This window comes from Malaclemys terrapin, chromosome 3 (assembly GCF_027887155.1).
Source record: "Malaclemys terrapin pileata isolate rMalTer1 chromosome 3, rMalTer1.hap1, whole genome shotgun sequence".
NCBI classification, from domain to species: Eukaryota; Metazoa; Chordata; order Testudines; family Emydidae; genus Malaclemys; species Malaclemys terrapin.
Genome location: NC_071507.1, coordinates 66295370 through 66309560, shown reverse-complemented (window position 1 = coordinate 66309560; position 14191 = coordinate 66295370). Strand labels below are relative to the sequence as shown.

The 14191-nt window shown below is 40.3% G+C and overlaps 1 protein-coding gene across 4 annotated transcripts in view; it reads left to right on the top strand.

The window, feature by feature from the left end:
- CRIM1 (cysteine rich transmembrane BMP regulator 1) overlaps positions 1-14191 on the top strand; it is a 308859-nt gene that overhangs the window by 188651 nt on the left and 106017 nt on the right. For all 4 annotated transcript variants that reach the window (XM_054022216.1, XM_054022214.1, XM_054022215.1 and 1 more), the window contains one exon: positions 736-933. In XM_054022216.1, the coding sequence (XP_053878191.1) occupies positions 736-933 (198 nt within the window). The remainder of the gene's footprint in view (positions 1-735; positions 934-14191) is intronic.

Sequence of the window (14191 nt, the reverse complement as noted above, 5' to 3'; positions counted from 1 at the left end):
AGGATGCTGCATTTTGTACCAGCTGAATTTCCAAGTGGCTGTACTATGCAGAGCATATTACAGTAGCCTAATCTGAAGATGACTAAAGCATGGATCACAGTGGCAAGGTCAGCCCCTGAAAGAAAAGGGTTCAATCTTCTAGTCAAGTGTAAATGAAAAAGGAGTTACCTGAGTCTCCAGACCAGGGATTCTCAAATTTCATTGCACCATGACCCCCTTCTGACACAACAAAAATTATGACATGACCCTAGGAGTGGGGACTGAAGCCTGAGCCTGTCTGAACCCCACTGTCCCGGTAGGGGGGCCAGAGCCCTGAGCCCCACAGCCCTGGGGTGGGGCAAAGCCAAAGCCCAAGGACTTCAGTCCCAGGTGGGGGGGCCTGTAACCCGAGCCCCACCACCCAAGTCTGAAGCCCTTGGGCTTTGGCCCCGGGTATTGGGGCTTGGGCTTCAGCCCTGGGTTCCAGCAAGTCTAATGCCAGCCATGGCGACTCCATTAAAATGGGGTTGCGACCCACTTTGAAGTCCCGACTCAGTTTGAGAACCGCTGCTCCAAACCCATCACCTGCCTGAGTACCAAGTCCCCATGAATGTGTTGGGTTCTCTTCCAGAAAGGGAAAAGGGTCTCAAGGCCAGCCTCCATAACGGTGTTATCAAATTGCACATCTATAAATATCTTCTAGGCATAACAGGGAGAATAAACGGTCTCTTCTTACTATAATTTATCTTTATTTAGATCCAGTATATCCAGTTAATAACCCTGCTGGCTGCTATGCCAATGGTCAGATCCAAGCACATGGAGATCGATGGAGAGAAGATGACTGCACTTTCTGCCAGTGTATCAATGGAGACCCTCACTGTGTGGCAACAGCCTGTGGACAGAGTTGCCTGAATCCTGTTAAGGTACCTGGGGAATGCTGCCCAGTGTGTGAAGGTAAGATATATTCATTTCAAATGCTGTCTCCCAGTAAGCCCTGTAAGGGCTTGTCTTTATTAGATAACTGTATCCTTTTGAGTCATAATTGTGATAAGGTGACCATTACTGACTTGTGTAGGTCAGGACAAATTCTACTAGACGCTCATGCTTAAGTCTACGTTTACGTCACGGAGGTCGTGGAAGTCACGGAATCTGTGATATCCAGAGACCTCCATGACATTCTCTGCTTCAGCCCTGGGGCTGCGGGACTCTGGAGCTTGCAGCCAGTGGGGCCCTGGCAGGGTTCCAGTGACAGGCGACAGAGGCCCCCTGCAAGGTTCCGGTGACAGCTGGGGCTGTCCCATTTTCTCCAGAGTACAGAAGTTAATGTTTCATATGAGGAAGTGGTGGCAGAGATGCATTTTTTGGCCCTGACCCTACAAAGGCTCAAGCAGATGCTTAACATTATGTTGAGGCTACTCACAGGCTAGCATTTTCAAAGGAGTCTAAGGCTGCTGGGCACCCAGTCCACATTGTGCAAGTCTTTTGGAGGTTGAGGAATTCGTATCTTCTTGGCAATATTTATAGTGTGTTAGTGTGTATGCTGAGGTTGTAAAAGGATATGACAGCATTCAGCTGAGTTGGGCTCACTCAAAACTAGAATGTTTGGGATGGCGAGAAAAATTTCACAGAATTTTGAAGATAATTTCATGCTGCTGTATTTCAAAACCGATTGGCAATTTACTTTCCAAAAATTTAGTAGAATATTTGTCAAATATATTTTTATTGAGATTTTTGAAAAACCTGAAGTTTTTAATCTTAACATTTGATTAAGGCGACTAGTTAATATTGACAGTGGAAAAGATAAACAAGTACAAATAAAATAATGAACATATAACAAAAATGGAAAAAAAGCTTAGGTTAAAAATAATAAAATGTTAAGAAAATCAAAATGCTTTAAAATATCCATTTTTGGAAATATTGCCAAAAATTGGATGAAAACTTTCCAACAAAATAATTTGACCAGCATTACATAAAACCTCCATCAATTATCTATACATTAATTTTCCAAAAAGGAAAGACTAATGTATATAAATTGTGCTTTTTGTTTTTTTATTATTTAATTGCTATGTATGAAATATTTTTTAAACTAAATGTGTGAATAAAATGTGTGAATTTAAATGATGTTCCTCGCTTTAAGCTGCCTCTGGTTTGCTTATGTTACCCTAGGCACTTAAATATTTGAGTTCACTGAGGGGTAGATACAAATCTCATTAAAGTCAATGGGAGTTTTTCCAATGACTTCAATCAATTATGAATCAGGCCCTGAATAAGAGAGAGCTATAAAAACTTTGATCTTTGAAAGTTTCCAGAACATATTCTGTATTTATGAGTTGGAGCCAATGTTTCCAACAACTGTCTGGACTCCAATAAGGATGCATTGTGCAAGCCTCAAGGATTCAGTTGCATACTAATCTTCTGAAACCAGTAAAGGAATACAATAAGCATGATAGTGGTATTTACTGTAATTGGTGCTTTTCTGTAATGAATGTGGAATTACTCCTCAGTGCAGGGCCCTGTGGAAAACTATCCCTACTCAGCCCGGCAGCATACTGGCCACAAGAGAGGTATCACACTAATTAAAGAAGAGCACAGATGCACCGTCTCATATTACTGGAATTGCTAGGTCCCTCTCCAATGTACCCTCTCCATATGAAGAGGAAAGGAGAAGAAACTAAATATTCTCACCCTAAACACATCATGGAGCAGGATGGAAGCAGAGGAAACATTTGTATAAAATTTCAACATTAATCTTTCTCTGTTTTTATATGTTATAAAATTAAGAAAATATCTGAAATTGAAGGAAACAAAACAACGGAATTCAAAATCGTGGACTGTTACCCTAAAAATAAGAGATTCCTCAAAGAAATTTTATTTATCTTCTGACTTCCTGGATCCATTTTTGATTAAACATTTATACTCAAGCCAGAATGTGAATGAGCTGGCTGCCTTACTTTCCATGGATTTCATTTTTTTTTTTACAGTCTCAGCTGCTAGCTTTCATTTCCTCATGGAAATATCCCTCTTTTACATAATTGGCTGAGTTTTTAAATTAGCTCCAGGCAGATACCTGCCCAGAACAGCATTTTATAATCAACAGGCACTGAAGCAAAAGGATAAACATCTGCTGACTTGCAAATCTAGAAAATGGGAGGTTTCTGTATTGTCAGTTTGTTTTAGATCACAGTTGCTCATCTTGAACAATAAGAAGCAGAAGTATGTTATTGGAGCATATGAATTTTATAAACAGATTATTAGATATCCTGTTGGATAAGACTAGAAACTGTGAGAATCAGTTTCCTATGGGATTTTTTTTAAAATTGGGGAATAACAGGATCCCTTCTCTTTTTAATTTAGAGTAAAAAAAGAGGAACTGGGTGGATAAAGGGGTCAATTATAGGATATTAGCACCTTACTTTGAATGGTCTCTGCATATTCCCCTTAGGATTGGCAACTCCTAGTTTTGAGCTCTGGAATCTTCTGAAGAGTATTGTCCATTGGGGGTCACTTGCCCCTCCCTCACTTTCCCCTGACAGAGGATTCCAAGGGTATAGAAGGAGCAGTGTCCCCAACTGCCCCTTGGGTCATTATTAACTGCCAAAGGTGTTCTGAGCTTGGATAATGCACAGTATCCTTGATTTTTTTTTTTTCCCTTCATCAGTTTTTGCTTTTCTCTTGCCCTCTCAGGGCTGTTTTTGTTTAGATTGTCAGTTAGTACAGATTTCTTTTAACAAAAGTAAAATTATCCCCATCAGGCTATCTTCTGGACCTATATTGAGTGAGAGGTGCCTCTCATTTTGCTGATGGGAAGGCTTCTCAAGCTCAGTTGAATAAATCTGGCAACGTGTAAGTGCATCTCTGGCTTTGGAGCCTTTGCTTGGTTTAAATGGTCCCCAGTCTTAACTGGCTGCCCAAGTCTAGTGTCAAGGTCCCAGCACTACCAACACACAGTGGAGGTCAGAGCACCACTGACATAACACCAAGATCCCTAGATCCCTCCAGGTTGACTTAAGTTTGTGTGTAGGATCTGGCACCATAGACTAGTGAACCAGGGTGTGGTTAGGTGCCCACTATAAATTGCACTAATTCATCCACGTTCAACTGAATTTAGAGCCTACAGTCTAGTACTGTGGACTCTAGTGAACTTCTTGAGGAAGTGGCCCAATGTTCCTTATACACAGCATTAACATGCCCAACAGAGTCTGTATCATCTGAATTTGATGACAAGGTTTCAGCACTGTTGACTTGCTTGAAGTAATCCAGAACCAATATAAGTGACATTAAGTCACAGCATCCATTCAGGTTGACGAGACCTAGTGGTGCAGATCTAGTATAATTGACTCTTATGGGCCACTTGCTTGAAGTGGTTCGGCACACAGCATAAGAAGCACTAAGGTCCCTGGTTCCACCACTGCCAAAGATATATCACCAATGATTTTGGTGAACCACTAGTTGGAAGTCATTCTGTACCCAACTGAAATGGCAATAACCTCAGATCTGTTCTAAATTCATATACTTTGGTGCTAAAGATCCAGCTCTGTTAATTTGGGTAAACTGCTTGTTATAGGGGATAGGTACCCAGAATCAGCAATACCCAGGTCTCAGGGTTTGACCAAATCAGCTGGGTCCAATGTCAGTGCTGTTGACTCTGAAACTCCACTTACTAAATGGGTGCTGTAGCCTCAATAACTTTGTCAAGATTTGTCTGCAGACTGTACGGTACCAACAGTGCACCACCCTTCATTTTCTGGCCCCATTAACTCTATACTTAGCAGTCCATTGCTGAAGATCCAGCTCTGCAGGTTCAAGAGAATCATATACCAGACTTATAGCCTCACTGCATGAGAGGTCTGAGCACCTCTGAACCATTCTCTAGATTCGCTGAATCTAGTGCCCGGAACATTCATCCTCCTTAGGCATCTGCACCTGAAACAAATAGTTTGCCAAACGAAGTGTTCTCATATTGATTGTACTAAACTGACCTGAACATGAGCATGCAGATAGTGACCGTGCCTAATAGGAAAGCACTTAATTTGTAATTTGCAATTCTCAGCTGAGATTTAGGGCTTGTCTACATGGTGCATTAGTCTGGACCACTGCGTGTAAATTCTAGTCTGTACCATTTATCGTGTGTTAATTGACCTGTTAGAACCCCAGCATACACGTTTCCTAGTCTGCATGTAGTCCCATCTCTTTCAAACAGTACTACGTTAATGCACGCTTGGGAATTTTGAGTGCATACCAGTAGGGTCCATGCAGGCCAGTTAGTGTGTGACATGCTGGTGTAGACTAGAATTTACTGGAAAGACCTGAAGAAGAGCTCTGAATAAGCATGAAAGCTTGTCTCTCTGCTCTCTCACCAACAGAAGTTGGTCCAATAAAAGATATTAACTCACTTGCCCTGTCTCTCTAGTTAGATCTCATTTTGACATTATCTGTTATACCAGGGTAGTCTCTGTAGGTAGGTCTCATTATTATCAAGGATAACATCCATTATGTCCAGTTCCATGTCAGGGTCAAACAAAATCCCATGTCATTGGCAGTTCCACTTTCTTGGATTGGAATTAGGAGCTCTTCATATTCCCTCTGATTCACTTTGTTCAGGAGATCCATCTCCAGGTATGTGAGGATGGAACCAAGATGACGCCAGTAGCCCTAATCAGATCTTGGCAGTTCTGTATTCAAATATCATAGGTCTATTAACTTTGCTTTCCAGTTGACTGGATATTTGTCTTCACATTAGGTTAAAAGCACAAACCTGAGTCTGGGTTCTTACCCTGACTTCTGGGTATATTCTTTGCAAGTTTAGTGGCTGCTATTTTAAAGCAATAGCTTTTAACCAGTAAAACATCTCCTGCTCTTACCGTTGCTGTAAGTACTGTTTGAATTCTGCCAGGCTGCATAGGTTGTGATTGCAGCTTTCATCCTCATATGTTGGGGGACAACAGTCCTCATTTATCTTGTAGTACCTTTAATTTATAGAAGTGTTAATCCATGTGCTGCTCGAATTGCTTCAGGTAGTTGCTTTGCCTTGCTGGCCACACCAACGGAAATTAGAATTTTTATTAACAATGCACTTTGTTTTACTGGGAATACCATAAAATGGACATACCGTATATACTCGTTTATTAGCCTGTTCGTTTATAAGCCGATCCCCCAAAATGGATAGGTAAAAATAGCAAAAACTGTGTGACCCTTTCATAAGCCGACCCTATATTTCATGGGTTGGAAAACTTTGGCTCCCGGCCTGTCAGGGTGAGCCGCTGGTGGGTCAGGACATTTTGTTTACTTGGAGCGTCTGCAGGCATGGAGCCCCTCAGCTCCCTATGGCGGCAGTTCGCCGTTCCCAGCCAATGGGAACTGCAGGAAGTGCAGGTTTGTTTACCTGCTGCGTCTGCAGGTTCGGCCAATAGGGGCGGCGGGAAGCGGCGCGGGCCGAAGGATGTGCTGGCCGCCGCTTCCTGCTGTCCCCATTGGCCTGGAGCGGCGAACCGCGGCCAGTGGGAGCCGTGATTGGCCGAACCTGCAGACGTGGCAGGTAAACAAACCAGCCCGGCCCGCCAGGGTGCTTATCCTGGCGAGCCGCATGCCAAAGGTTGCCGATCCCTGTATTAGATATTCAATTCAATGATTCCATAGAGTTTAAAAACATCACATTTTGGTGTAGACCCATTTATAAGCCGATCCCCGCTCTTTGATGCATCATTTTTTTACCAAAAATATTCGGCTTATGAATGAGTATATATGGTACTCATTTAGTTTCCCCAGGGTAATTCCCCCTGGAACATGTATCTCTTTTTTGTTTTGGGGTTGGAGCCTTGTTTCAAAAAGCTCTGGGGATCTCTAGTCTGTTATTGGTCAGATGATAATCTGTACCATAAACCTGTGAGGAGGTAATTCCTCATGGCCATAGCTACAGTCCAGATTGTCAGATACAGGCCAAATTGCCAATCCTCCATATGGAAAATGTGGTTTGGTTGACGTCCTTATCCCCATTTATAGTCTGTATCTCCACAAGTCTTTTTTACAGGCTTGTTATAGCTCGCTGGGTATTCATTCTTCTGGAGATACCAGATGGTATTCAACTGATACAAAGTTAGTATCCACTACACACCTGCATATTACCTTTTTTTGAAGAATTTGCAAAGCTGAGAATTGAAGCTCTCTAGGTGCTTGGAGCAAATATTTGTTTTTCATGGAGGTCTGATCTGGAGTAAAATTGCACTTGCTCCTAATACTCTCTTTAGCTGCCAGCCAGAGCTGATGTTTATTATGGCACCTTTGCAGCCCTTGTTCACCTAGTGCTCCTTAGCCAACCTTCATGAGGTGTACTGTTTGCAAATCTCCTCCAAGTGGGAATATGCAGAGGCCACTTGAAGAGGAGAGAGGTTACTTACCAGCAACTGTTGTTCTTTGGGACTGCAGCCTCTGCAAATTCACACTCACTATTCACCTTTCCTACTTCTTCAGAGTCTCAGATCAAGAATCCAAAATTAGGGCTGGTTTGGACACACTGCCTTTAATTATCATCCCTCACTACTTCATCCTGGGGAAGTTTGGGGTTTTTTTTAAACATAAAGCCTTCACAACATACAAGATCTTTAAGCTTAAAAAGGGAAAAGCTACCATTTAAAAGTTTTATCACTGTGACTCACCAATAAATCCTGACCATGAACTGACTCTGTAGGTTTGTGTTGTCAGGAGTTTATTAAACCTTCCACAGAATTCCTGCGTTGTAGGTGCTCAGGTGCACTTGTTGTCTTGACTCTCATTAAAATTTTTGTAGTGCCTAAGAGGGTGCTCTTCTGGAGGTCATTGTGATACCTTGCACTCCTAACATATTTCTTGAGGTGCTCATTCAGATCCTTCGGGATCTCTCCGAATGCTCCAGAAATCACAGGGATCATCTTTATTCTAGTTTTCCATAATTGTTCCATTTTGTGGCATAGTTCTTCATACTTTGCTGTCTTATCTCTTTTTTTTTTTTTTTTTTGTCTGCTGGTGTAGCAATATTAGTAAACATAGTCTTATTTGTCATCTTTTCTACAATAATTATGTCCCGCCTGCTTGCCTACACCATTCAGTCTGACAATTGCAAGATCCCATAAAATCATCACTTCTTCATTCTTTAGAGTGCTTTCCACAGGTGGTTGTAATACTGCATGGTTCATTTACATCTGCACTTGATGCAGAGCTCCAATGCAGACACTTGGCAACCTTTCTGTGTCTCTTCAGATATGCTCTGCCAGCCAGGCTCCTGCAAGTGCTGAACACATGCTTCCCTGTTTCTTCCTTTCTGGAACATATTCTGCAGTTCAGGGAGCAGTTCTGTAGGTCAGTTTTGTTTCAAGTGTAATTAAGCCTTAAGGATTGCTCTTATGTGTTCATAATGAGTCTCATTGTCTCTCTTTTGAGCTATTCTTCTACAAGCCATGAGTTTGTTAATCTTCTATCGCTAATGGGTCTGGTGTGTCTCCATCACTGTCTGTGCTTTGATTTCTGAGTAAAGCTTTCCAAGTCTTTTCTCTGGCAATTTGCTTTCTCCCTTCTTTTATGCTTTCTCGGGCTGAGATGCATGCTTGTCTGTCAATTGTTATTACAACCAGATGATCCTTTACTCTGGCTAATTCCATGTATATTTTGATGTTAGTCTTCATTGTAAATTGCTTCCTCCACAAATAGCAGACAGTTTCATCCATCACATTGTCGAACATACATCATGTCCATGTTTTGATTGACATTAATTACTCTATGCATCTCCAGGAGCTTTCTTGTTTGGGTGTCAAATTTTATCTTCTCCTCTTGCTGCCACTTGATCACTCTGGCAGTTTACTGTACAACTGGTATCACCTGCATAGTAGTGGCTTGGATCAAATTCTTCAGGTTGTGTTTTTTTCCGGATAGTTCTTATTTGCCTGAAATTCTTTTCTCACTTCTTTGACCCTCATGTTATCACTCTGACATTTCCCTGAGACCAAGGTATTTGAAGGTGCCATGCTGAGAGAGATCTTGGAGAGTAACTTTTATGCCATCTAATTGTATACACTTGACCCTCTTTACAGGTGTTGGTGCATATTTAGCCATGCCACCCCATAGCTTTATATCTTCACCAAATGTTTCTACACGTCATCAGTCTCTATAACTCCTTTTGTGGCTGTCTGTATAGTTTCAGTATAAATCCATTTATAACAAATGGTTAGCTGTTTTTTCTCTTTGCTGATATAAATTGTGGTTATCTCACAGAGCATCCATGTCCGCAACAGCATTACTACCACACACAGCACTGATAAAGAATCCCTTTAAACATTCTTCTCTTAATTTTGACCTCATCAATGAGCATCCCTTCCAGGTAGAGTTGAGTGTTCCAGTTAACCATAGGCTGCTATAGAAAGGAAATGATCTTTGCACGAACCTTGTGCATTTTCAGTGTCTTAAAGATCCACGAATGTAGGGATGCTATCATATGCTTTTTGGTAGCCTGTCTATACCATCTCTACATGTGTGTTTTTTTTTATTTTGCATCTTCTGTGATCTTGCTATTCAGCCTGAAATGATTTTTTTTTGTCCCTTTTGTGTTTACTGTGCAGCCTTTTTGCTCAGGAGGCAGTAGTGCTTTGCAAGCTAGTACTATTCGGATCTTCTTTGCCAGAAATGCTGTTAGAAGTTTTCACATGTTGATTAAACATGTGATTGGACTATAATTCATAGTATCACTGCAGCCTTTTGGTTTGAGGATGGTTCTCCTTGTCATCATCCGTCTTGGACATCTGTTCTTCAAATATCTGTTCTTCAAAGATTTATTAAATTGTTCAAGGAAACAATCATGGAGAGGAGTTAGGTATTTCAGCTGGAATCCACAAACCCCATCTGGTCCAGGTACTTTCCAATTTTTCATTCCTCTCAGTACCTCATGTATTTCTTTCTTGAATATTTCTGTGTATTCCTCTATTGTTTGATTTTTAAACTGTTCACTCATGTTTTTAATCCAGTTCACTGTATGATTATTTTGTACATCCTCATACCAGATTTCCTTCTAGTAGCGCAGAAACTCTTCCACGTTATTTATTGGCTTTCTGTTTTTTTACGTTTTGCTTTAATGTTGATCTCATGAAAGACTCTTAGGGTCTCTCAGGAAGAGTCTGTTCTCTTGATACTGATGGCTTCATGCTTAAAATCTTTCAAGCCTATGACTCAGTGGGATCAGCTTCTGTCTACATTGTTCCTTCACAACTCATCTCTTTCATTCAGCTGATATTTCATCACCAGGGCCATTCACTTCTGTTTTCTCGTCAAATGATTTTTCTCAAATTCATCCAATAGGCTGATATATCATAGTAAAAGTCTTTTATTATTTTTATTGTCATTGAAGTACGTAGGAGCCTCAGTCATACAAACCTAAGTCAGTCATTGACAGCCAAACAAGGCAATCATCTTCTGTTGAGCCTGCCTTCCGTTGGGGAAACTTTGATATGCAGGAGTCTTCCTTGGTTCCTTGCCCCCAGCCATCTTCTTTCCTGCTGTGAGAGCTGAAAGTCTGCTGTCCCATCCGGACAGACACCAACTCAGCTGGGGTCTCCACATTTAGCTCCTCCCTCATAACCAAGCAACTGCTGCCCATTTACTCTTTCCTGGTCTATGTAGGATTTGTACAGTCAGTTGCATTGACCATACTCACATATAATTAGAACTTGATCCATGATGAGGAAATTGCTGATCTCACAGTGGAAGAATTTATTGGTTGGTTCTGTATAAGGAACTTATCTGTCTGGAAGCACCACCTAGGCACCTTACATTAGTAAAAACAGCCATTCGCAAAGAAATAAATTATGTATAATTAAAGATTTAATAACAGAACACCTGCTCCCTGTAGTTAATCAGTGTTAAGAATTAAAGACTTGACCAACAAATAAGTCTTTCACTATGATTAGAAACTTGCGCTTGGTTCTAATTAACTCTTAGAGGGACCAGATTCTAGGGGTCTGCATACTCCACTGAGAACATTCTGCCAGCTATCTTGGTGTGTTTAATGCCAGAAACAACTCCCCAATCAGTCTTTCTCTTCCTTTTCCTCCATTGGCTCACAGAACTGGCTTCCAGACTCAGTTTCTCTCCCCAAGCATCTGTATTCTTGCTTTATCTGGCTATTTGTTGTAGCCTGAACAGTTAGTTTGGTAAAATTATAGGCAACTTGCAATGGGAAATGTGTGCAAGAAAAAGTATTAGTTGTTAACTAGATTGATGAAACCTTTTAGAACTCAAGGTTCCTTGTGGGATTAGAGAAGCATACAAAGGTCAAGCTATTCCATTCAAAAATCTAAATGGATCAAATGTACAGGTTGGAAGACTTTTTGTTTCATTAAGACTTAGAACCCATTGTACTACATGTAAACTGTGGCATCTGTTTGATGTGTAAGATCTCCATATCAGAACTTTGCAGAGATTCTACTTGGAGTTCAATTGATACTTGTACAAAGTTAGGTTCTCTTGTTTGAGAATGGTACAAGTGTTCTACCCGGTCCTCGGTATACAAGGGGTTGACTCACGCTTCACTTTCCCATTCCCTTCTATTGGTGCTCATGCTAAAATGAAGGGATGGAAGAATGCCCGTGGGAAATTGGAGCTGCATAGCCAGGCTTTAAGAACTGATTCAGTCCTTCACGCTGAGGGTGGTTTTTATTGTTCTTTTTTTCCTTGTTTTGATTTATGATTACCGGTATATAGACCTTTCTGATTTATGATTACTGGTATATAGGCTTGTGCTGTGCTTTCTGTTTCTGCTGTATCATCTCACCAGCTGACATGTTGATTCTCAGGCCAGAGAGGTTGTAGAGATCAGTGCTTCGTTCTCTTTTAAAGATCTGCCATTCTCTTGAGGGTTATTGCTGCTTACTAGTATTTTCTAGTGCTATTTACTGCTACTGCCCACTCTAGTGGTGGTCTTGAGAGGCAATGTAATGAAGTATGCTTATTTATCAGTAGCTGGAATTCTCTGAATATATTGCCTCTTCAGATCTACCTTACCCCTCCCTTCTTCTGCAGAGAATATTGGAATTGGGTCTCAATGCAGCAGAATGGAATAGGGATATGGTTATGAGGTGTGGTATTTTATACTCCTTGCTTTGTAATGTTCTGGTGGAGTGGCTGACAAATCTACTGCTTAAGTGCTTTTAATACTACTGAGTCTGTGGCTCATGAGGTACGGCCCACAATTTCCTCAAATGGAGAATTACAGAAGCAATAAAATTTTTCAAGTGCACTTGTGCCAGAGATGCACACAGGGAATAAATTTTACTTCCATTCAATAATGTGGTTTGAGCATTGGCCTGCTAAACCCAAGGTTGTGAGTTCAATCCTTGAGGGGGGCCATTTAGGAATCTGGGGCAAAAATCTGTCTGGGGATTGGTCCTACTTTGAGCAGGGGGTTGGACTAGATGACCTCCTGAGGTCCCTTCCAACCCTGACATTCTACGATATGATTTAATGAATGCAATGTCTTTTGCATATGCAGCCCAAAATGCCACTAATCATTTTTGCTGTCATATTACATTGCAAACTTATGATTAAGCTATGGGCAAGGAGTTCAAAAGTGTTTTATTGAATTGCAGTTCAAAAATATTGTCACTGCATCATTTGACCCCAGGAGATTACACCACAGTGAAAATAAATGTTCTTTTTCAATTGCACTTAGAATTACCATGTATAGTAATTCTGACATGAGCAAGCTGTGTTACTGTAGTCATCCCAAATGAGTACACTACATATGATTTCTTCTTTTTACTATATAGTAATTTATCTGCTACTTAAGAAAAATGTTCTGTTCCTTCTAGTATAGATTCCTTACTTCACTTTTTTTGAAAGAGATAAATTTCAGCAAATAGTGATTTTCATATTCTGTTAGTCCTCTATTCTTCCACTGTGAAGGGGGGACACTAATTCCTGTGGAGCAATTTCTGTCCTTAATTTTGTCAATCATGTTTCAGAACTGATGGACCAGTTCTCACTTATGTTATGTTCCACTGGAAAATAGGCATCAGATCTGTAAAAATAAGTGAGGGAATTAAGATGTATGGCATTATTTTAAAAGTATGTATTTTAATATAGTATCTTTAGTCCTATTTTTTCTGATCCAACTTCTATTTGCATGCTAGAGAAATCAGGAATGCTTTCCAGTAATCACTATTGGATTGGGAGAACCTATTTGTAGATTTCAGATGCTATCTGTTGGCAGAGGTAACATTTCAAAAACTAGCTAAAGAGGTGAAAAACATTAAAGATTTTTTCGCTACTATGTTGCCCCTTTTGGATGGCAGAATGAGTTGTAGGAGATGAAACTAACTAACAAGTCCTGTTCAGTTCAATTATGTTAGATTCCTGCACACTTATACCTGATTCTTTGTAAAGATAAAGTTGAGATAACACTGGCATTCTAAATTCATGTTTTAATTACTGGTATCTTTCATTCAAAAAATACTTTTAAAGAAATATTTTTGACAAGTTTCACTGGTGTATTTGGCTGTTGTGGAGTTATCCACCTATGGGAAAAAGAAAAGCTTTTTCATTATTTATAAAGAAAAAAGTTTAGGTTATTTTTTTCATATTCTGATACTAAAGAAGGTTTTGTCTTAAACTCCAGACCTGAATGCAGACCAATGTATTTGCCTTAAGAAATATGGGTTTATAGGAATCAAGTTCCAGAGATTTGTAAACATCTAGAAGGAGTACAAGTAATATATTATTTTCTTTAACTCCCACTACGTTCTTCAACTGATGCCAGCCTTGATAACCGATTTGTCCTTTTCTCCCACAAACATGCCCGCACTTGATTCCATGTAGCATCTTGAGAATCAAATGCCCTTCTTTAACTGATCCTCAAAGCCATTACCCTCTTCTCAATCAAATCCCTCCTTAAAATTCATATTTTCTATGCTGCCTGCAAGAAGTTATTCAATTAAGGAAGTTATTCATTTTATCATTAACGTTTTAAAATAAACCCTAAACCCATCCCTCTTCTGTATTCCTCCATGAACGCTAACAGTTGCTGATTAACTGTGTAATCTTACTTATGTTCTTCAGCCTTCCTTTTCTCTCAGAACTCTCTATGGTTTTGTGACCTTTCTCCGCTTTGTTGAGTCAAGTCTGAAATTGGTTTGTAAACTCTTTGGCGCATAGCTTGTGTATTTTCATTTGTATTATGAGTTGCCTGGCACACTCTTAG